This window comes from Durio zibethinus, chromosome 7 (assembly GCF_047325235.1).
Source record: "Durio zibethinus cultivar Kanyao isolate XHJ-2024 chromosome 7, ASM4732523v1, whole genome shotgun sequence".
In the NCBI taxonomy this organism is placed as follows: domain Eukaryota; kingdom Viridiplantae; phylum Streptophyta; class Magnoliopsida; order Malvales; family Malvaceae; genus Durio; species Durio zibethinus.
In genome coordinates, this window is record NC_143168.1 from 28,691,470 (window position 1) to 28,715,527 (window position 24,058).

The following is a 24,058-nucleotide window of genomic DNA, read 5'->3' on the forward strand; positions in this document are numbered from 1 at the left end:
TTAGATTGAAAGGAAAAAAATAAAGAGAAAAGGGAAAAAAAAAAGGGAAAGGGAAATAAAGAAATAGAGGGGTAAAAGACCCAAAAGGATAATTTATGAAACAAAATCCTTTCCTCTTCATCTCTTTCTTGAACTTTTCTTTTTTTTTTGTCAAAAATACCCCTTAAATTAATTTTTTGGACATTGCTACAAGTTTGAAATTTTCATAGAAACATGAACTATTCCATAAAAAAACATGCAATTTCCTCTTGAATACGACATACAACTTCTCTCTTTGCAGTTTTCTCTTTCCTTTCATAAAACCCAATTTTTGCCAAAAACCGTCAACAATTTTTAAAAAATAAATAAATCAACAATACCCAAAAAATAAAATTTAACATTTCCAAATTATGGCTTCTTTCAAACAAAAAATACAAAATCAATTATCTTATTACCGATGGTGGAGGTGATGCAGGCCACCAATATGATCTCGGCAAGAGCTAGATCGTATCTCTTCCAACCTTGTTATAATCATCTTTTTTTGTTTCCCACTCATTTTTTTTTCCTAAATTCTCCTTTCCTACAATCTACCCATAATGCCTCAAATACCATATTTCTCAATTCTCATTTTTTCTTCTTGTCGTCCTTCTTTTCCTTTTTTATTTCTTATTTTGCCTTTTTTTTTTTTATCTTTTCTCTCCTTTACAACTTCTTTTCATATCTGGAATATTCTTTCTTCCTCACGTTCTTTGCCTTCCCTTTTTCCTCTCCCCTTTTTTTTTTTTTTTTTTTTTTTTTAATTTTGGAAGCTTTTGGATAGTTTCAAATACCGTACATTACCCTTCACTTTTTTTTTTTTTTTGACAGAGATGAGGTGTACAGCAAATCCAGTTTTGAGACAACTTGAATATTAAGTATAGCTATTAATACAATTAGATATCAACTAATTACTCATTGCTCATCCAGTATGTACAATTTAAGCTACTATTATACTATCAATGGCCCTTTTACTTGTGGATTGATTATTTAAAATTTGTATGCATGTATCACGTGTGTGTGTGTATATATATATATATATATATCTCTTAACATATAATAATTCAAGGTGGTAAATTAAGTTGGTAACATATATATGCATGGTTAAATATCCATTAGCGAATTAATGGTGACCAGTCATTAATCAATATTTCTGTAGGTGAAGAATTAGACAAGGTGATGATTAGGAAAAGGGGCCGGGCGGGAGGATTTAGAACAAGAGAATGAGAAGGGATGCTAAAAGTGGTGGAACTGAAAATTCATGACAACCAATGGTCAGTATGTATGTTGGAAGATGATCGACGAGGAATGGACGGATTCCTAAAGTTGGAAATTAAAGGCTACTATAACGCAATTCTAGTACTGGTAGGTTATTGACTTATATTTAGTATTAACACACTACATGACAAGAGTCGTGACGGTATTGGAATATAAATATATCCTGCAAGGACCAAAAACAATTTTGCATATCTTATATCTAATTAAAATTTGTTGCTAGCTAACAATTATTACTAATATATTGCACATATATATAGATCAATTTTAATAATTTTACAAGTCTAGATTTCTGTAATATTGTATTTAGTTCGCGCTTGGCCCTTGGGACTTTGCTCTTGAATTTGTCCCTTTTAGGCAAGTCTGTTTGATGTGTACTCTTGCTTACAAGGAGTTTTAGGAGGTACCAACTAGCAAAGGAAGTTGTCATATATATTTTAAGACAAGTTTTAAAACACCAATTATACCATCCATCACCAACAACCAAACAAAAGCAAAGGAATTAATGTGCATACTGCTTCTGCAATGCCAAGTTGCCTATATGATACCAGGGGAACAAATAGTACAGGCAAAGACCCAAGAAATGGGGTACTTAACTCCCAACCATTGCTTTTTTTTTTTTTTTCCTTTTTTTTTTCTTTCAGTCAAGCAAAGCAAGCAACGGACCACAGCACATGGGAAGTCTAATCCCAGAACACATTTCATCCAGTCCATACACTTGTCCTCATCATACTCCCTCAATTTTCTGCGATTCTTTCCTATTACATGTTCTTCACTATAAAATGGGGGGCTCAAATCCTCATGAAAACCAAATCAGAGAGTGCAGAGCAAACTCATCCTAACTCGCTGTGTAGTGTGTGTTCGATTGTTACCTACTGCGAGTAAAAACACAAGACATATAGCTAGCTATGGGTGGGAACAAGCAGAAGAAGTCCTTCTCCTTTTTCAGTTTCTTCAAAGCTAAGAAGGATCGCAAAGAACAGAATTATTCATATTCAGCGGGGGAAGATGTTTACAGCCCAAGAAAGGTGTATCCAAGTGATGAAGACAATACTCTCAGGGGGGTTGCTAAGCCTGGTATTGACAATTTAGCTACCATTTTCATTACCAATTTCCATGCAACTCGTGTCTCAGAATCAACCCATCATCACCAGACAGGCTGAAAGCGAGGCCGCCCTGACATGAAACCACTTCTTCTCTAGACTACTATACCAAGCTAGTTTGCTTGGGATGATCTTTCTTTCTTTCTTTCTTTCTTTTCTTTTGGGTGGGACAGCAAATTGTTCCTTAATTATTACTAGTTGTTTATAGTTTGTGAATGAAAAAGTAATATATGTGAGAATTACTTTTGTCCAATCAAGTTTCTATATATGATTGTTCCTTCTTTCGCAGTTCTCACAAAATACATAGACAAATTCACGAGTCCTCTCCTGTCTCCTGCAATACGTACTCTGCCTTTTTACTCCTTACACTAACATTAATTCTACCTAGGTGTCATACGACATCATATGAATTTTGTGTTTGGATTTACATAAACAGAAAGCTCATTTTGATTTTGGGATACAATTAATGCCTAGTTTCTTCAATAAGTGGAAATGTTAAATAAAAATAGATCAATTCAAGTCAAGACTTACACCTGATAAACATGTAGCAGTTTCCTGGTTGATGAGTAGAGCTCCTTAAACTTGGAAACTAATTAAGCAATTTCAGAATAGCGTCATATACTATATATGGTTTGAATAAAAGTGTTAGTGATACAAATATTATGGGTGCCTTGAGCTGCGAAATCCAAGCTATTTAAGTTTCCTCAGTTTTGATTAAGCAAGAGGGCTTGCTGTTTGGTTAAACAAGTTAAGCATCTGAAATAATGCGTGCCTTTCGAAGTCGTGGAATCTGACAAATCTCCACGAATAGGGGCTATGGCTTGCTCCGCACACATCTAATATTGATGTACTTATATGCGAGTTATCCTCTCTATTCTTATAACTCATGCTTTAATAATTTCACTAACAACGTCCATTCTCAATTCTCAATATCCCACTTTTAGGTTTTAGCTCCTTTTTTAGTACTACAAATACAATCTTTCCTTTCGTTGTTGGCTTCTTTCAAAGACAAACATATTTTCCCGCAGATAACAATGGCTGAGAGGAGCTGCCTCAAAGGCTCAAACCACAAATTTTTTAATAATAAATAAAATTTGGAAATTGATAGTTTCAAACAATATATATGTATATAGTAGCAATGTGATTTAATAATGTATTTAGCCAATTACTAGCAAATCTCAATTTCAGATCAATATTATTACTAGTAATATTAAAGGTTGCACCGCACAATGATGAACCAGACTTGTACTGTCAAGCACTTCAAAACCAATGGCGAGGGTCGCCCTAAAACCTCCTGAATTCGTTCTAATAGAATGTGCAATTGGCATCCAGCCAGCAGCCTTTCTTGTAGCAAATGCATGACCACACTGCCTATATGGTGACCCCACGTTTTCCAGAAAGGAATCTTGCTATACTTGAAAATATTATTTTCTGTATCTTTTGTATTTCTTTAAAAAAAAAATACAAGATGCTTTAACTAAGCATATTTATATAATCTGTTGGTTCAATGCGTTTAATCACGTGTTTCCTTAGGTATATAAGATTGTTTAATGAAAATATCTGAGGTACTTATTGGCTTTAGATATCCATATGCATATATGCATATACATATATATATATATATATATATATTGTTCTTAAATAATTATTAACCTTAATAAGATCAAGGTGAGATTTCAGACTTTTAAAGTTTGTCATTTCTGTTTCCCTAGTAATGATTCCTACGTACGCCTAGTGTTTCAAACGTCAATTTATATTCTGAAGCAAAATCAATTTAGTAAAAACAAATGAGAGAATAAATGGCAGGCAGTCATACATGACATGCATACATACAAATGCATGCAGATATGCTTTAGTTTCTCTACCTCATTGTACAGCTGTATGGAACGGTGACCATCAAAATTAGTAAAAGTGACGCGCTTTCCTTTAGATCCATTGGAAACCTTTAATATGATTGATGGTTCATTCAAGTGCTGTCTGCCCTGGACAAGTCACAACTCATCTATTTAAACCCTCCATTTCTCGTTTAATATTTGTCCCCCACTCTACATTCTACAATGGTTCTCACCACCTCCTGCAGGCTTCACTTTTCTTCTTTCTTTCCCTAATCATTTTATCTTAATTAGTTCATTTTGCATTGGACATAACATATATATATATGGAATACGGATGCTAGCTGCTCCATTTGATATATGTATTAAGCCAGCTGTACCCTGTTATTTATAAAATAGCTAATAATCGGAGAAATCTTTAATTAAGTAGTAGTAGTAGTAGTAGTAGTAGTAGTAGCAGCTGAGAAAGGAAAGCTAATTTTGTTTCAAGAATAACAGTCAAGCAAGGTAGATGTATTATATTATATTATATATATCCATCTCATCAAGTTTGGTTTTCTTTTTTTTCTTTTCAATGCATCAGAAACACATATTTTAGGCTATGATTCTGAGCCCCTCTTTTTCCAATGCACTAGCTACTTCATGTTTTTCAGATAACTAAGTCTTAGATTCCTGCACTGTAATGGATTCTTTCACTTGGACTAGACTATGCTAATCCATCTAAAGTGGAGAATTAATATCTGGCTTGCCGGCTAAGGAGCCCTACTTCTTATGATTATCACTTCAACTATAAATCACTACACATCCATATATGTACAAAATTACTGCCTCTTCCTTTGCTTTTTCTTTTTTAAAAGGAAAAAACTTTGTATTCAAATTTGGAGAATTCTCTCTTAAGAGGCAGGACCATGACCCATGAAGGCGAACTTTTTCAATAAAAATTGTAGTTTAAAGAACACTAATTAAAATTATATGAAAACGTAATTTAATCCCATAAAAAGGCATAAATTTCTTTTTAAAATTATTTTCAAATATTATTATTAAAATAACACTAGTCTAGCTAATAATTTCAAACTACAAAAACATAAGTCACAAAAGAATTAGAAAAAAAAAAAGCGATAGGAAATAAAAGAAAGAAAATATGTAAAATTGATTTTCTGTGCATAATATACAAAACAAATTAAATTTTCTTAATTTCAATTTCTTCGATCGTCAACATGGAAAGTGATTGTTCCAGTCCAAAAACATTTAGCATTGATGATTTTATAAATTTGAATCCGTGAGCATTATCATAAGATCTTCAGTAGCATCATGATAATTATCACAAGTTTTTTAATATAATAAATTATCACTTAATAAAATTAAAATCAACCCAGGTAATATACATTTTCATTTATTTAGTATAAGTGATATAATTGGTAGTTTTAAGTGACGTCACAATCAATTCCATGGTAATTTCATGGATTTGAAAGAGATTGTTTAGTGTTAATATATATACTTGTTAAATTATAATAATACAATTTAAGGAATCAAATATGTTAAATGCTCTTGAAATGGATCAAAGAAAATAATTTATTTTATATTAGATCTATATGTAAATTAAAGTGTTAGCCATTTGTTAATTTACAAATAAAAAACAATTCATTAAAAGTTACCATATATTACAAAATTGAAAATAGGGGGCAAATTATAAATTTTAGCATGAGGGTCAAATTGAAGTTTTACAATTTTTTTATATGGTAAAAGTGTTATGGAATTTGGACAAGCTTCCCCCTTATACATGTTTAGTTAATTAATTGTACCTAAAATTAGGGTGCAAAAAAAAAACACATTACAGGGATTTAGGTTATTAGTGATTTTTTTTTAACATTTAGCAACGTTATAAATGCCATTAAAAGATTTGCAATATTTGCGAAAAATATTAGTTAGAGTGCCTGCTATACATGCTTAAGAGAAAATAACATCTTTTTCTATAAAATGTCGCTATATTAATGGCATTTGTATCTAAAAAATATTATTATTTTAACAGCATTTATATCTTTGAGACATTGTTAATTTAGTAGTGTTTGTATCAAAAAATGCCGTTACTTTGGTAGTGTTTGTATAAAAAAAATACTGCTAATTTATCTGGAGGAAACTTCATAACCATTGAGTCTAAAAAAGGGTTATTTGATAAACTATCATTTTCTAATATTGGTGTGGAACAAGTTAAAGAATTTTATGAATTAGATGAATTATCAACTGTTTATATTGTTACTTATATGAGGTTAGCTTATAAATACAAATATGCACACTCAATATGTATTAATCTATATTACAGTGTAATACTAATTAATATTGTTGATTATTATCATGCAACTTCTTATATAGAAAGCTTAAAGGGAGACAGTTGACCAATAGATTTAGATTTTTTGACCCCAATTTCATTAGTGAGCAAGTGGTACAATCGCTTATAATGCTAATCATGTGATTGAGTGCATAAAAAGATCAACTGATTATTATTTGCTCCCGTATAATGTATAGTAAGTTATATTCATACAAATAATTATTTCAATCTTACTCAAATTTGATATGATGCGTAATCTAAGTATATCATTTTTATTATTTTGCAATCGTCATTGGGTGCTTATTATGATTGACACTAAATCTTTAACGTCATACTTACTTAATTCAATTAATTCAACGACGATGCCTAACCTCGAAATTTAAACTTTTATAAAGAGGTATTACATTTTATTATATTATATATCTTCTGTTTTTTCATAAGTAATTTTTTTCTTTTCAATTTAGGGTATATTTGCATTCGATAAGAAGGCAAAGAAGAAATGAGTGTCATTATCAGTAAATGTGAAATTTATTTTTTATGCTGAGTTTGTGTAGAAAAATGTTTCTTAACCCATTCAATTTAATTTTCAAGTACCTCGTCAATCCGATAATACTGAATGTGGATATTATGTGCTTCATTTTATGTAGGAGATAGTTTTATATGATTTTATGACCACATCATTCAAGGTTAGTATAAATTTCATAAACTCATTATATCTTCAAAAAAATAAAAAGCTAAATTATGTTCTCATTTATTAACATTTACTTCTGATATTTTTTTAGTGGGAGAGTAAAGAAAGCTTCACGATAAAAGAACTGAATGAAGTCCATAAAGAATGGTATGAGTATATATTATCATTTATTTATAAACCTTGAGGTTAGACTTTATTGGTTGAATGTAAATAAATGAGGAACAAATTGTTATATTGTTTTTAAAATGCCATGTTTAATGAAAATTTTAAGTTTGTAGATTGGGGAATTGGTTTAATATTATTGGTATATATTTGTTTTATATGAATACACTATGTGTATCTAATATATTATTGAGTACGATCATTTCAAAAAAGTATATTAATATGGCAATGTTATTAGTTTTAAATTTAGAAGTGTAGTCAATTTATTGAAATATAACAATGTTCATTTTGTAAATTTCAAAACGTAATTCGTAGTATCACATGTATAAACTAAATATTTTATTAGCATAAATATACAATTAACTTCAAATGTTTTATGGGCATAAACCTACAACTGACTTGACATATAAAATATTAAAAATATTTTTTGATGAGATTAATGAAGGCGTTTTTAATAAGAAAATGTCTTGAATCATTTCTAACAAAATGTTATTGAAGGCGTTTTTAACCAAAATTGTCTTCAATAACCCTACTCAAAAATATATTGTATGAAAAATTAAAGGCATTTTGGGACAAAAATGCCTTCAAGAATCTGTTCAAAATATTTTGTAAGAATTATTGAAGGTATTTTTGGCAAAACAGCCTTTAATAATCTTTGTTAAAAAATTATTGATTGGATTATTGAAGGTGCTTTCGATCAAAAACGCCTTCAAGATCCGTTCCATATTTTTTCTATGGATTATTAAGGGTATATTTAGCAAGAAAACGCCTTAAATAATCTATAACAAAATGTTATTGAAGGCATTTTTTACCAAAATCACCTTCATGTTTTGAGCCAAAAAGCACATTTAAGAATCCATTATAACTTTTTTGTATAGATTATTGAAGGCGTTTTAAAAAAAAACCGCCTTCAATAATACTAACTAAAAGTTAATTTAATGGATTATTGAAGATATTTTTTATCAAAAATACCTTCAAGAATCCGTTCTATATTTGTCCTATGGATTATTAAGGGCATTTTTTTATTGAAAATATCTTGAATAATCCTTAACAAAATATTATTAAAGACGTTTTAGATCAAAATCGCCTTCAATAATCTGACCATTCAAATTTATCATGTGAAATATTAAAGACGTTTTGAGCCAAAAATGCCTTCAAGAATCTGTTTTTACTTTTGTGTATGGATTATTGAAGGCATTTGTGACAAAAATTACTTTCAATAATCTCAACTAAAAATTTATTGATTGGATTATTGAAGGTGAGTTCGACCAAAACGCCTTCAAGAATCGGTTTCATATATTTCTTTTGGATTATTAAAGGCATTTCTCCGTCAAAAACGCCTTCAATATTCTCTCTAAAATTTTTTAAATTGATTGGTGATGACATTTTTACCCAAAAAAGCCTAGAATAATCCATTATAAATAATCTTTGCAAAAACCAAAAAAAGGCTAAAGGGAGAGATCGAACTTACTGCTTTATAGTTAATATCCGTACGATCCTAAAATTTTGATAAGATATTTATTGAAGATGTTTATGACCAAAAATGCCTTTAATAAGCTTGTGAAATTTTTTTGTGGAATTATTAAAGGTGTTTCTTGTAGAAAATGTCTTTAATAATTGCATACATTTTTTTATGAGGGGATTATTGAAGGCCTTGTTTGTCAAAAATGCATTCAGTAATTTTTTATTAATTTTTTAACTGAATTATTCAAGTTGTTTTCTGTCAAAAATGCCTTTAGTATTCACTCAAATTTTTAAGATAGAATTATTCAAGGCATTTTAATCGATAAACGTCGCTAATATCAAGTTTTGGATGACGTTTATAAGTAACAATACCGCTATTTGAATATTTAGTGGTGTTTTAATAATAAACATCTTAAGTTTTATAAAAATATGAAAGCTAGTGACATTTGTAAGTGAAATATCACTATAAAATTATCACTAATCTTTCATTTTCTTGTAGTGACACTTTTTTCGTTGTTTATGGCTGTGAGAAGACCATCCTATTTTCGAGCAAATTGAACAATATCATATTTCCAAATAACTTACTATTTACTAGAAACAGCATTGCCTTAATTTCAACTTTTCAAGTTCCAATATATTCTGAGAGCTCAAGTAAAAGTTGATTTATGCACACGACTACAAGACGCAAGAAGAAATAATATTCATCCTTATATATACATTAGTTTTTACACGTAAGTGATACACGTATAATTTTTTTTATTTAATAAATAATTTTTTAGATATTATAATAATAATGATAAATATCAATAATTTAATTTTAATTTTGGTATAATAAAAGTAAATTTGATAACTCTTTATATAATTTTAATTTTAATAACTTTTGATATATTTTAATAACATTTATTGAAAGTTTGATAATCTTTGGTAAAATTTTGATAACTTATGAAACAATTTTGGTAATTTTTTATATTTATTTAGTAACTTATGTATTATTTGGTAACAATTGATCCAATTTTAGTAATCTTTTATAAAATTTTAGTAATATCTTAATGTAATTTTGGTAATTTTTAATATAATTTTGGTAAGTTATAATATACTTTTAGTAATTGTTTATAAAATTTCTGATATCATGTATTTAACAATGCAATGCAAAGCAAACACATTTTTCATTTTAATATAATTGAAAAAGATTAAATTATCTTGAGGTAGAAATTAATTATATATATATGCATATTAAGATAAAAATCGAGAAAAAATTAAATCCCTTATTATTTTAGTCTAAGTGAACAAATTTTATATCAATTTAATAGGACAGTTCAACCACCTATCGAAATCATCCAATTCTGCATATGGGATATCCAATTAAAGTGTTTAAAGGATTCAACAAATCACATAGTTCTAATTTTTATTGGAAGGTGTGCAATTGATTTGCATTTAATATAATATTAATTTTTGTTCATATGAATAACAATTATAAAATTTAAAAAATAATTAATTATAGAAGTCAAATTAAATTGTAAAAATAATATATATTAAAAAATTATTTCAAGGGATTAAAAAATTTAATTACGTTATCAATAATCAAATGATTAATTCATAAAATATACAAAGAATAAAATCATTAATATACATATATATTTAACAAATCAATTAGAACAAAAAATTGAAAGGCAAAAATAGAAAAAAAAATGCTTTAATGACTTAATTATAATTACCTTTAATGAATTTATTTATCGACGTAAATTACATGTGCAATTGTTTTTACAACAATTAGAGAAATAAACTTCATATATATACATATATATATATAATTGTCTTATTCCTATGTATATTAATAAATTTTGATTTCATTCTATTGTATTTTATTTGATATGAAAAATCATATTTTAGATATTAATATGAGTCTTAATATAAAAAATGGGTCTAATAATAAAAAATTCATTTAAATTAAAATTTATAAAAAAAAATTTACTAATAGTATTTTAATCAATCAATTTAAACTTTTTGAAATTAAAATTTTATTCAGAGAATTTTTGTCAATATTTTTTGTACTTTTGAGTCTAATCATAAAAAAGGAGTCGTCTAATAAAAAATTCATTTAAATTAAAATTTATAAAAATAATTACTAAAAAAATTTAATCAATTATTTTTAATATTTTTTGACATTAAAATTTTAGATAATTTAATTTCACATAAACATTGATTTTAATTTTAATTGATTTAAATTAAATTTAAATAAATTAATAAAATTTATATATTTAAAAATAAATTTATTTATTTAAAAATTCATAAAAATATTATGATTAATCACTTTTAATACTTTTAAATTTTACATTTTTATAAATAATTAAATAAATAGATGATATAGGAATATCTCATATATATATATATATATATATATTAGCTTTATGATACTCTCAAAAACTTTCAAAGTTGTTCAATCAAGTTTTCTCGAACTTCTTCCATCGAAAAAAGAAACTTAGTTTGCATTGATGGTCTATATGTGTAGTGATGATATTCACTCATACCAAAAGGGACGTTCAGTCTTTATCACAACTTGTCTTCGATCATTTTACTGCTCACCTTAAAGGACAATTGATTCGAATTTTACCTGTAACTAATGTGAACTGATTAGAATTTTCAAATCCAATTGATTCTCCTATTTACCATTGAATTATAATCGTATGAGTTGTTTTGCTAAGCGCCTCTAATTAATCAAAAGATATATATATATATATATATAGAGTAATCTATGGTACACCTAAAACGTTCATACAAATGATATATATAATTGGAGAAGATTCAAGGATTGTTAAGCAATGTTGAAGAAGATTCGATGACCATAAAAAGCCAAGCAATTGGAGAAAGTGAAACTTCCCTTCCTTCACTGCTCACTGTAAAAGAGGGGACTCATATGTTGAAGTCAAGCCCCCACTATGGTAGGCTTCGAAACTAATTAGAATCAGAATCCATTCAAAGACCTTAATTGCCACCAGTCTTATTCCATAGTTATAATGCCTTCCTTAATTACATTTCAATGGGTATCTGCATAATTATTGAACCCTTTCACACCTTAGTTAGGCACAGTAGTAGATTTCTAATTGCAGATGCTTTTTCACTTCTTTTCTTCTCTTTTACTCAAGTAATCCAGTCAGAAGAAGCAAAGCCTTTTTCTTTTTCTTAATTTTCTACTACTATTATAACTTATACAAGTGTCAAATGAAGAGCTAAAAAAGGGGAAAACTAGCTACATATGAGACAAAATGAATTCCACCTGCAAATTAATTTTAAGATTAATCTCGATATATTATTTTTTAGTCACCAAATTAATGAGCAATCAATAATCACTGTCTTACCAAATATATATATATATATATATATATATATGCACAACCTACCATCCATACCACGTACTGATCTCCATAATCAGAGTTATTATCATTTCTTTCAAACCCCGGCCGTAATCAATGACTGGATTTGTTTAATAATGGCCAAGAAATGAATCTCGTTTGCTATTCTGTGGAATGTGGGCTTTAGAATTAAATGGAAATTTATCATTTGATCTGCATCGTCTTTAAGCTGCAATATCTTTCAACATTCACATAAGGGCGGGCTATCAACAGAAAATATTTTGATAATGATTGAGAAATGAATCTTGGTTTCTTATAGTCTTGGTTAGCCGTATACCTCTGAAATTTAATGAATTGATATGCATCATTTAAGCTGCTATATATAATCAGCATCTTCTTCAATAATACGGTTTCTTACAGTCTTGGCTAACATTCATCCAAGGGTATCAACAGAAAATATCTGGTTAATGACCAAGATATGAATCTTGGTTTGTTACAGTCTGGCCTAGAAATGGCAATTAAATTGCATATCTCCGAAATAAAATCAACTGATCTGCATCATGATTAAGCTCTTTTATATAAACATCTCATTAGAAATATCATTAGACCAAATCCTTGAGAAAACTAAAAATAACTGTGCATAAATAACGAAAATCAATTGTAAGAACCAATTATTTATTCATATTGTAACTCCTCTGTAATCCCAGCTGGATTGAATTTATAACATGCTCTGTAAATGCATGCTTTTAACAAAATATAGAAATAAGAATTCTCAAGTACTTTGTGTAGTTTGTTATGCTCTTTGCATGGTGAAATATAATTCACTTAATTTTACACTCAACCAAATGGCTCATTGTTTGTTTATAACTTTATATGCAAGAATAACAGTAAACAGGCTTACGATTAAAACTAACTTACATGGCATGTAATTAACATGAATTACGGTGATTAATGTCGTCTGTAGCGATTTAAAACTCAGGATATATATGTGATATGAATTTGTTTCATTGTTTTGTATTGGATAGAAGTTTTGATTGTAAAGCAAACATTGATCCGCAATTTTCCTGCAAATATGCCTGCATGAACAATCTATAATATAATTATTTGATACTAGAAATTTGAAATGGAGAGAATGATATCGATTAACTTGACGGTAATAATCAGAGTGTTTGAACTCTAAGGATTTTATTTAGGTACATTATATTCAAGGGGTGTCTGCGAGCAAGAAATTAAAGCAAACTATTATCTTAGACTAGAACATAGAACCCCCTTGACATGCCAGAAACAAACACTGAGACAGTGATACACCTATTTTTCCCAAGGGAAAAAGGCATTAGACCAAAGAGCATTGTGGTTGTTATCCCCAAATGGGAGCATCATCTCATTGCCACCAAATCCCACGTGGTCTTGTGGGTTCATCAGGTCCATAATCCACTGTTGCCTCTGCATTGTATCCATGTTAGCCTCGATACCTGACCTCCCCGCCTGCACTTTCTCTCCTCTCTTTGGCTTGGCTTCTGGTGTTACCATTGTCGCTGATGACGCTGCTGCGGACCCTTGGGAATGAGACGCTTTAGTAAGTGTATCAACCCTCTTGTTAATATCCTTCAAGTTTTGCTCAATCAACCACCCGAGGTCATTTAAATCCATCATGTTCAAATTGTGCAAGCCTTTTCCAGTCAGGTTTTGGAACAAGACTTGTGTCATCTCCTTTTCGCGATTGTCCTTGCACTGTTTCTTCAGCTGTTCATTGGCTTTTGCGATCCTTTGCCTGAGGAAACTCTCTTGGTTCACCATCTTCTTGCTCTGTTCCATCTCAGGCAACTTCTTGAACTCCGAGAGCACACGTTGGACTCCCACAGGGGATGGCCAAACCTCCGGTTGAGACTCATAAGGACTGTAGATAATTGCACAAGCTTCTATCCCACAAAGAGTACTGAGTTCACTCACCTTCTTCATCAGACCCTTCTTTCTTTTCTTGTATGTAGCTTTCCTTGCAGAATCATTGGTAATGTAGGCAAGCTTCACCTTCTTTCTAGTCATGGCTTAGAAAGCAAAGAATTGGTAATTTCGATGTACTTCTTACCCAAACAGTCTATTCTATATATAGAGATTAGAGAGGAAGAGATTACCCCAATTGTTATTATTGCAAGATTATAGTGGTGTAATATATCCTTGTTAGACGTATTCATGGTGACTTAAAAAAGGAAAGAAAAACTATTTCAAATCTAGTGCTTATTTGGTGATGCAAACAAATATTGACAAAATCTATATATAATCTATATATTGTATGAACGGAGTGAAAATTTGCTCAAATTAATTGCAATGATAGCTGTACTTTTAACGGAGGATATGATGAGATCTCGGCTAAAGATATCAAAGCTGTAATTCAATTAGATGCATTGGCTTGGGGATGATTTGGCTTATTTTACATAATACAGATAATATCTTGTTTTAATTATAGGATCTATCATTGAATCATAACGGTTGCTTTTACAATAGTGTTTCTTTTTTTTTTTTCAAATTCGTTCATGCACATTTGGTATTATTTATTTATTGCTAGTTTTGTTACTTACAGATAATATGCATATTTAAGTCTGGTTAGAGGTGGTCAAATGGATTGCAGCCCACAACAACCGTGTCCATCAAGGTTAATGTCAGCATGATGCATATTACTATAGAAGTGGATCGTGTTTATATCGAATTAGATGAAAATTCTTTTATTATGAGCTGAAACGATACAATAATGGAGAGTTATAAGTTGCATGTGGCATGATTTAGCAAGACAAATTCTTTTTTTTTTTTTTTGTTCATTTCATTTTCACCCATCACATCTTTAACTTTTTAAAAAATTGATTAACGATAATAAATAATGAATCTATTTTTTTTTCAAATGATATACTCACTGATATATTTTGATATATTTTTTAAGTTATGAGAGCCCACACCATTTGATTCAAAGCCTATCACATCTCCAAAGTCCTTTTAATCAATAAAAAATAACCATTGCTTTTTTAACTAAAAAATTTTGAAAAACTTTAAGCCTAATCATGTAAACGTAAACATTTTAAGTTGAACCACGTAAATCATTCATCTATTTTCTATTTGTTTCCATAATTACATTATTAAAATAATCAATATAAAATAATTAAAGAAAAAAAAAAACTATGCATTGGAGAAAAAACATTGTTGGATCGGACTTGACACAATCGACCAAGTCATGCCTAACATGAGCCATAGCATAGCCGGATCTCAGGCTATACTGGGCTAAAGATTTAAAAATTGGGGTCGTGCCTAGCACAACAACATAGCCCATGTTATAAGTAGATTGGGCCTACAGTACCTGACCAGGATTAAGCCCAATCAAACGTTGTGTCGAAGCTCATCTAAATCAGATCATGATTAAGGCTTTGTTTGAATTGAGACGCACTTCAAGTGGGGGTGTAGTTGTTACGAAAATTTGTGCCAACTACAATTTTTAAATCCAAACAATATTAAGGAGAATTGCGTTTTTTGCTGATTTATCATCTGATGTTAGGGTCCAAATTTATTTGTTCAAAATTCCAATTTTCAGTTTAAATTTGATCGCTTAAGTTTAAAAAAAAAATTTTGAATAAAAAATTAAAATCCGTTAAATGAGTTTGAGTATAATTTTTAGATTTATTTAAATTTTAAATATGATTTTATATAAAAGATTTAAAGTTCAAACCTGACTTAATCCGATTTGAATTTATATATATATAAATATTTTATTTTTATACATATATAAATTATATACAAATTAATTCACATATTTATAAAATTTAAAAATAAAAATTATATATTTTTTTAAATTTATATAATTTTTATTTTTAAATTTTATATATATGTAAATTGAATATAATCTCATTAAATTTAATTTAATCACTTTTTTATTTTTTTATTAAATAAATTAAATTTAACAAGAGAGTTTAAGATTTATTTTTTTATTTGGACTGGATTTGAAAAACTTTTAAAACCCTAAATTTTGGATCGAACTAAATTTAAGTAAATATATAAATTATTAATACTAAGTATGAGTTTAGCTTGAACCCCACCCCGCCCATAAACACCTCTAGATCCAATTCCCTGTTACACTTGCTTTTTTTTTTTTTTTTTTTTTTTTTTTGTTTCTTGTTTTCTCTTTCAAATTAACAACTTCACACCTATTTTTCTTTTTTTTTTATTTAAAAATTAAAAAGTAATTTTGTTAATTTAATATAAAAATAAATTTTTTATATAATAAATAAATTTTATTATTATGTTAATTATTTAATTAATTTTAATTATTTATTAATGAAACTATTATTTAATTTAAAAAAATTTAATATTTTAATTATTTATTAATTTGATAAATATTAAATAATTTAAATTTCATTATTTTCTCTTCTTAGTATCATTCACTCACCATCATTATTATTTTTATATCTAAATACTTATGTCATCACTAATTTTAATCTCATTATTATAATAATTAATATTAACTTTATCGTTATTTTCAATTTCATCAAAATTTATCTTACTGACTATCCAAATAAATGAAAAAATATTAATATATGTCAATTCCATATTGGGTAAAAAGATGCTCTTACTAGTGCAGACATTATATATACAAAAGACAAATGCTTAATTATTTATTAAAATTAGGGTGATTTTTAAGAAACTTTGATTATTAATGTCAAAAATCATATGTATATATATATTTGAAAATATAAAAATAAAAATATTAGATAATTAAAAAGAAAACAATATATATATATATATATATTGTTTTTTATCAAAAAAGTTAGCCATCTCTAATTACCTATGATTCATATACTAAATTATTCCATTCAAGATTGATCGATATAATGCACGGTGGACTTGGCTTATAGGCCGGGCAATTGTAACTTAATATAATTATCATTTGTATGGTTAGTTACTTCAATAATCATGAAACTAGTAACAATAATAATATTAGTAACTTTATTGCGATTACAAAAACTATTTATCTAGAACTAACAGTAATATATTTATATTTAATTTTAATTTAATATATAAGACTATTTAGAAAGAAGTTTGTTTCTCGACGTTGCGATACTCCATGTTTTAACTGGGAATTGTTTCATGGTTGTAATCCTATTTCAAAAGGACCATGTATTTCGGATACTCCTTTTAATTACTAATGAAAATTAAACAATTTATCAAATTACTCAAACATGTTTTCATTTGTAAACAATACTCAGGTCGCCCTCATCCTTCATTTTCAAACAAAAATTATATATGCAAAATTTTTAATAATTAATTAAATAATCAATTATTACATTATAATTAATTTACAATCATTAAATAATTAACTAATAAATATAATATAACTAAATAACCAAACCTATACACTTCATATTCAAGATTTATATTATTAAAAAACAGGTAAATTAAAACTTTTTTTCTCACTTACAATAACAATAATAAACTAAACCTTATATCACATAATTCTGGAGTCAACTGTATGAAACACCAAAAAAATTAATCATGTTAGGTCATAATTTTGAATCATCTTATGCCACTCATTTTCTATAAAAAAAATAACGTTTTTATTTTTTTTTTAATTTTTATTATTTGCATTAACGTCTTTCATGATCTACCTTTAGAAATTTTGGTTTGTTTTAAATCCAAAAGCTCATTTCTCCTAACCAGTGCATATATAATCCTACATTTTATATGTTCAAACCAACTCAAACAACATTTTCTCATCTTTTCCTCACTTTGGACTACCTCTAATTTTTTTCAAATCTCTTTATTTCTAATTTTGTCTCTTCTAATTTTATCACACATCCATTTTAGTATCTTTATCTCTGCTATCGCTACACTCATTTTCTTTTCATTTTATCTTTTAATAGCCTAACACTTAGTTTCATATAACAATGTAAGCCTTACAATTATTTTATACAACTTCAATTTTAACTTGAAAGGTATGTTACGATTACACAACACATCCGATGCATTTCATCACCTCACCTATCCTACTTGAATCCTATGATTTATTAAAAAAAAAAAATCAATCTAGTACCTCATGTACATTGTTCCTTGGTGTTGCATGAGGTCCATCATATTTCATATTTGGATATCAAAAGTTTCATGTGCACTTTGATTTATCAATATAATTTCCTTTTGCTTTAGGTAAAATATTATTATATCGATTTCAAAATAATAATAATAATAATATATGCCTATATATATTTGTTTGGATATATGTTAGGAATAGTGATTCAAATTCTATAAAAGATTTGTTCAAAATTGGATAGATTTTGCTTGATGGTGTCATAACGTCTAGATCCGAGTATCTATCACTAGACATTGACTTTTAGGAGTCGCCACTAATCTTTTTTATCTAGGTGCGATTGGTCACCTAAAGAATCTGTCCTTTTAGGAAACACTTAAGTTTAAGGGTCCCTAAAAGAATAGGTTCAAGTCTACTAACCAGAACAGAGTTCGGGAGTTCGGTTACGTGTGAGAAAGGTTATAGCACCCTCACAACGCCCATCAAAAGATGGTACTAGCTTAAATTTGTGTTATCCAATGAGCCTTAAAATTTTACCAAGTAATTAGTTATTGAAAATTATTCTTAATTGACTCTAATACTTTTAGCAGAAAATTGAGAAATTTCCCTCACCTCAAGATTATGCAAGAAAAACTACTGTTTCACTTGCAGAGGCTCCGTCGTCGGATTATTTAAAGAAAAATCAATTCAAAATCAAAATAAAAAGGAAGAAAAGATGGATTTTTCTTGTGCAGGAAAAATTGATACTTTCAACTTTTCCCCAAAAATATTTTTTGGAAACTTTTATTTTCAAGGAAAATTGATACTTTCAACTTTTTCCCAAAAATATTGTTTTAAAAATTTATTTTTAAGAAAAATTGACACTTTCAACTTTTCCTCAAAAATATTTTTTTTGGAAATTTATTTTTAAGGAAAATTGATACTTTCAACTTTTTCCCAAAAATATTTTTTTTGGAAACTTTGATTTTCAAGGAAAATTGATACTTTCAACTTTTCCTCAAAAACCCTTTTTTTGAAATTTTATTTTTAAGGAAAATTGATACTTTCAACTTTTTTCCAAAAATATTTTTTTGAAAATTTTGATTTTCAAGAAAAATTGATACTTTCAACTTTTCCTCAAAAATATTTTTTTTGATTTTTATTTAAAGAAAATAGAATAATAAAACAAAATAAATAAAATAAAATAAAATAAAGTAAAACAAAAATAAAAATAAAATAAAGATAAAAAGAATATTAAATAAACCTAATCTAATAAATAAAAATAAATAAATAAATAAAACAGATAAACAAATAAATAAATAAATTCAAAAAAAAAGGAACGGCTCGGAGTACGGCTCGGCTCGGTTCGGCTCGGCTCAAGGAAGAGAAAACGGCTCGGAGAGGCGGCTTGGGACCTCGGCTCGGTTCAGCTATCGGCTCGGAGGGGAGAGACACGCGTGGGTCAGGAAGCGGGTCGATGCTCGGGTCGGGTCGGATCTCGGTAAAACGCACGGATCCTTTGGGTCACTTAAGGCAAAAATGACATTGTTTTGAGAGGGTATATAAGGCTCTTTCCTCTGTTTTTCGACAGAAAGCTCATCCCCTATCTCTCTCTTCTTCTTTTTTTCTCTCGCTTTCTTTAAACGGCCGAAGAACTCCGGTGGAATGTTCATCGGATTCTAAAAAATTTCACCAGAATCTGGGTTTTTCGTCGAAAGTTCGTCGAAAAATTGGTCGATTTTTGGATCCTTCACCGGAAATTGGGCAACTCATCAAAAACTTCAAAGTTGGCCGAAATCGTCGTTGGAAAATGCAAGTTTCGTCGAAAAATTCAACCGGAATCTGGAATTTTCCAGAAATTCCCAGAAAAAAATCGTCAAAAATCTCCAAAAAATTTCTGCTAACTTTCAGAACACTTCTAAACCTTTTCTTAGCCTTCTATACTCTTCTATACGCCTCTTTTCTCTTAAATCAGTAGCTTTTTGCTTACTGATTTTCTATATCTTCTGTTCTGTTTCAGGAGGTCCCTTTTATAGGGATTGATCAGAAGAGTTTCGATCAATCCTTATTTCTTTTTGGACAGGAATTCAATCTTTGAATCCAATCTGGACTCTGATTGAATCCCCATTCTCAGCAAGATTCTTCAACAGGATTCAATCCCAGCCTTCCAAAATAAAAATCACATAAAAAAAAGAAAAAAAATTAATAGATAATTAGAAAAATAATAATAAGATAAATAAAAAATAATATTATAAGATAAATAAAAAAATAATAATGACAGATAAATAGATATATAATTAGATAAATAAAAATACATACAAAATAAAATGAAAAAGAAAAAAAAGGAAAAATAAAATAAATATATATATATTAATAAATAATAATAATAAATAAATAATAAATACATAGGATATAAAGAAAAATATATACATAAAATATAAAATAAAAATAAAATAAAAATAACAAAAATGTAAAATAAAATTAGACTTACCCATTTGGACCAAGCCCAATTGATTCGGGCCTGGACCAAATTGGGTGTCTACAACTGCCCCTCTTTGCACATTTTCTGTGAAACAGAAATTGCGCAAAGACATAGACACCCAATCAAGACTTAACTCAACATTTTCATTTTTTGATTTTTTTTGTTTTTGACCAAAGCTCTTCTAAATAGAGGCTCAACGACTTTGGAAAAATAAATAGCTCTTCTAAACAGAGGCACCACAACTTTGGAAAGTAAATTGCTCCTCTAAACAGAGGTACCATGACTTTTGAAAAAGTAAATTGCTCCTCTAAACAGAGGCAACACGACTTTGGAAAGTAAATTGCTCCTCTAAACAGAGGCACCACGACTTTGAAAAGTAAATTGCTCCTCTAAATAGAGGCACCACGACTTTGGAAACAGAGGCACCACAACTTTTGAAAAGTAAATTGCTCCTCTAAACAGAGGCACCACGACTTTGAAAAGTAAATTGCTCCTCTAAATAGAGGCACCACGACTTTGAGAAAGTAAATTGCTCCTTGACAATCATGTCCAAAGGAGTTGAAGATCATGATTGAAGAAATTTTGTAATGGGAACTTAAAGATTCACAACTTGAGTTCAACATTCATAGGTTCAGATTCGCAAGAACCTTCCAACTTCGTAAGAATTTACTGAAATTTGATTCTCAAAATTTCAGTTTCACTCAAATTTGCAAGATCTCAAGATTTGCATTTGCAACTTGCAAGACTCGCATTAAAGTTCATCATTTGAATTTTAGAGATTCACATCCAAAAATTCAAGGTTTTTTTTTCAAAGATTTTCATTTGGCAAACTTGGAATTCATATCCAAAAATCTAAAGCTTTTCATTTGAATTTTGGAGATTCACATCCACAAATTCAAAGCTTTTCATTTGAGTTCAAATGCTCACATGCAATAAACTTAGAGTTTCACATCTAAGTTCAAAGGTTCTCATTTAAAACATTAGAAATTCATATCCAAAAGGTTGAAGCTTTGTATTTTGGAGATCCACATCCAAAAGCTTAAAACTTTTCATTTGTTCGAAGATTCACATCAGATGAACTTTAGGGTTTCACCCTTCAAATATTCTCATTTTGAAACTCAAAGATTCTTATTTGAGTTCTCAAAAAATTCTCATCAAAATATTCACAATTTTCTTTTCAAGTGACTCAAAATTTTGCATGAATGAATATTATGACCAAAGATGCAAATGCTTTCTTAATGATGTAAATATGGCAACCTATATTTTCAGAGTGCCATGCATGTCCAAACAAAGTTTAATTCATCAAATTATGTGCATGTACTATTCAAGCAATGATGCCACCATGATGCATGTAATGCGAATGTCTATGCAATAAAATTATAAATAATTATGGTGATATGGCTCTCAAAACTCCACCATTCTGCATGCCTTCCTTGTTCAGTTTCTCAATATTTTAAAACAAGTTTCATCAATCGATCATCACTTGACCACCATTCATGGATTTTTTAGCATTAACAGATTTCAGAACAAGTTTCATCCACAATCACTAGGTCATTACTCATTGGTGTATCAGCATTGACCATTCCAAAACAAATTTTATCCACTGATTGTTTTCATCATTTAATCATAACTTGTAAGTCATATCGGTCACATCACATATCCTTCCAAATCATCTCTTTTAAGTTTCTACCATTTCTTCATTTTGTTACCACCATCATCTTAGATTTTTTTCCAAATGAATGCAAGATTCTTTTAAACACATATTCATTCATTCATTATCATTTCAAATCTTGACAAATACAATGCAATCAAGCATTTTCTCAATTCATTCTAGGGGTGTAACAATAAGAGAACACAAGGTGAATTATGGTAAAGATAATCAATGAAGATCTGTTTTGGTACAAAGCAAATGGGAAAGGAAATAAATTGGATACATGTCATTGGGATGGATGGTATGTCCAAATGATGAATATTCAAACAATTCTCAACATTAATCTAGGATTCTTTTTCAAAAACTCATTCCATTTACAGTTGAAGTCATCTTGAGCTTGGCAAACTTTGCCCCAGTCTTTGAAGGATCTTCAGATGTCTTTGATCTTCCATTCATGTGAGCCATTTGACCTGGATCTTTTTTTCTACCAAAATCACCCTTTCAGGTTTTCAATTTGAATCTCTTTTTTTCATTTTCTCATTTTTTCCTTCTTTTTTTTCCTTTTTTTTCATCATTTTTTTTTTGCTTATTTTTCATCCATTGTTGATATCTTTCATACATCCAACTTTAGAGCAATGTAGCATGATTCCATTATTTCATCATAAGCATACTTTCGCTCAACATATGATCATTCAAGTTAAGTATTCACACTTGATCCAAATGAGCTATTCAAGGTTGTAATGTAGGTCAAGGTGAGAGGTCATAAAAGAAATGGATATAATAGGCTCAAAACATATATTAAAAAGGTTTAAGACCGAATGATCATTTGATACAACTTGACATTTTGCCCCCACATCATTTCACTATTTTTTTCTTTCTTCCCACAAAGGATTCTCATTACTTTACCTCAAATCATGTGTGACATTTATTTTTCTTTTACTTTTCTTTCTCTTTCCATCTTTGAGACCTTTTGTGATGTTTTTTTTTTTTTTCAAAAATTATCCTCCAGTGTAGAGGGTGATCCTTGGTTGGGGTTCTTCAGAAAAAAAAATCATGATAGGCTCAAAGGGGTAGCAATGAATGGTTTTTCTAATGGTAAAAGAAAGATGGTCATTTTTCATCTCAATTATGAATACCTTTCTTGAACATCATCTATTGAACAAAGCTCATGAATTTGTATAAAAGATTGCACATCTTCAAGACATATCTATTTCACCTCCGGTAACAGCTTAGTTTTTGCTCAAATCATCTTCTCATATTAATATGGATGAGTTCTCAAAATTAAATTCCAGAGTTATTGTTATCATTGTCTAAATATTCATCATCCGAAATTTGAGAATAGGAATGTGAAGTTATAAAAGGTAACAGGGCATGGAATAATGGTCGAGTGAAAGAGAAAATGTAATGAAATGCATTAACTTGCCCTTATTAAGATGATAACAAGTGAAATCATATTGCAGAAAAAAAATCCTAACATTACTTTAAAAGAACTCTTAGAATGACAAGTGGCATTCAACCATTTTTAACATCCTCTTCAAAATCATGCCCTTAGGCAACCAGGTGAAGGATTTTTATCTCGCCCCATGATTCATTATGACTCTTCATATTCTTGATCCTCAAACAAAATGATTGGGCTTTTTCTATCGAGTTCTAAAGATACAGGCTTGACC

General features: G+C 28.9%; 1 protein-coding gene across 1 annotated transcript; it reads right to left on the bottom strand.

Moving 5' to 3' along the window:
* Positions 1-13,452: 13,452 nt before the first annotated feature.
* On the bottom strand, positions 13,453-14,279 carry LOC111277863 (agamous-like MADS-box protein AGL80). The gene has a single exon (XM_022864291.2). It carries the CDS (start codon positions 14,259-14,261, stop codon positions 13,527-13,529), a length of 735 nt encoding a protein of 244 aa, XP_022720026.1. The 5' UTR covers positions 14,262-14,279; the 3' UTR covers positions 13,453-13,526.
* Between the last annotated feature and the right edge of the window lie 9,779 nt (positions 14,280-24,058).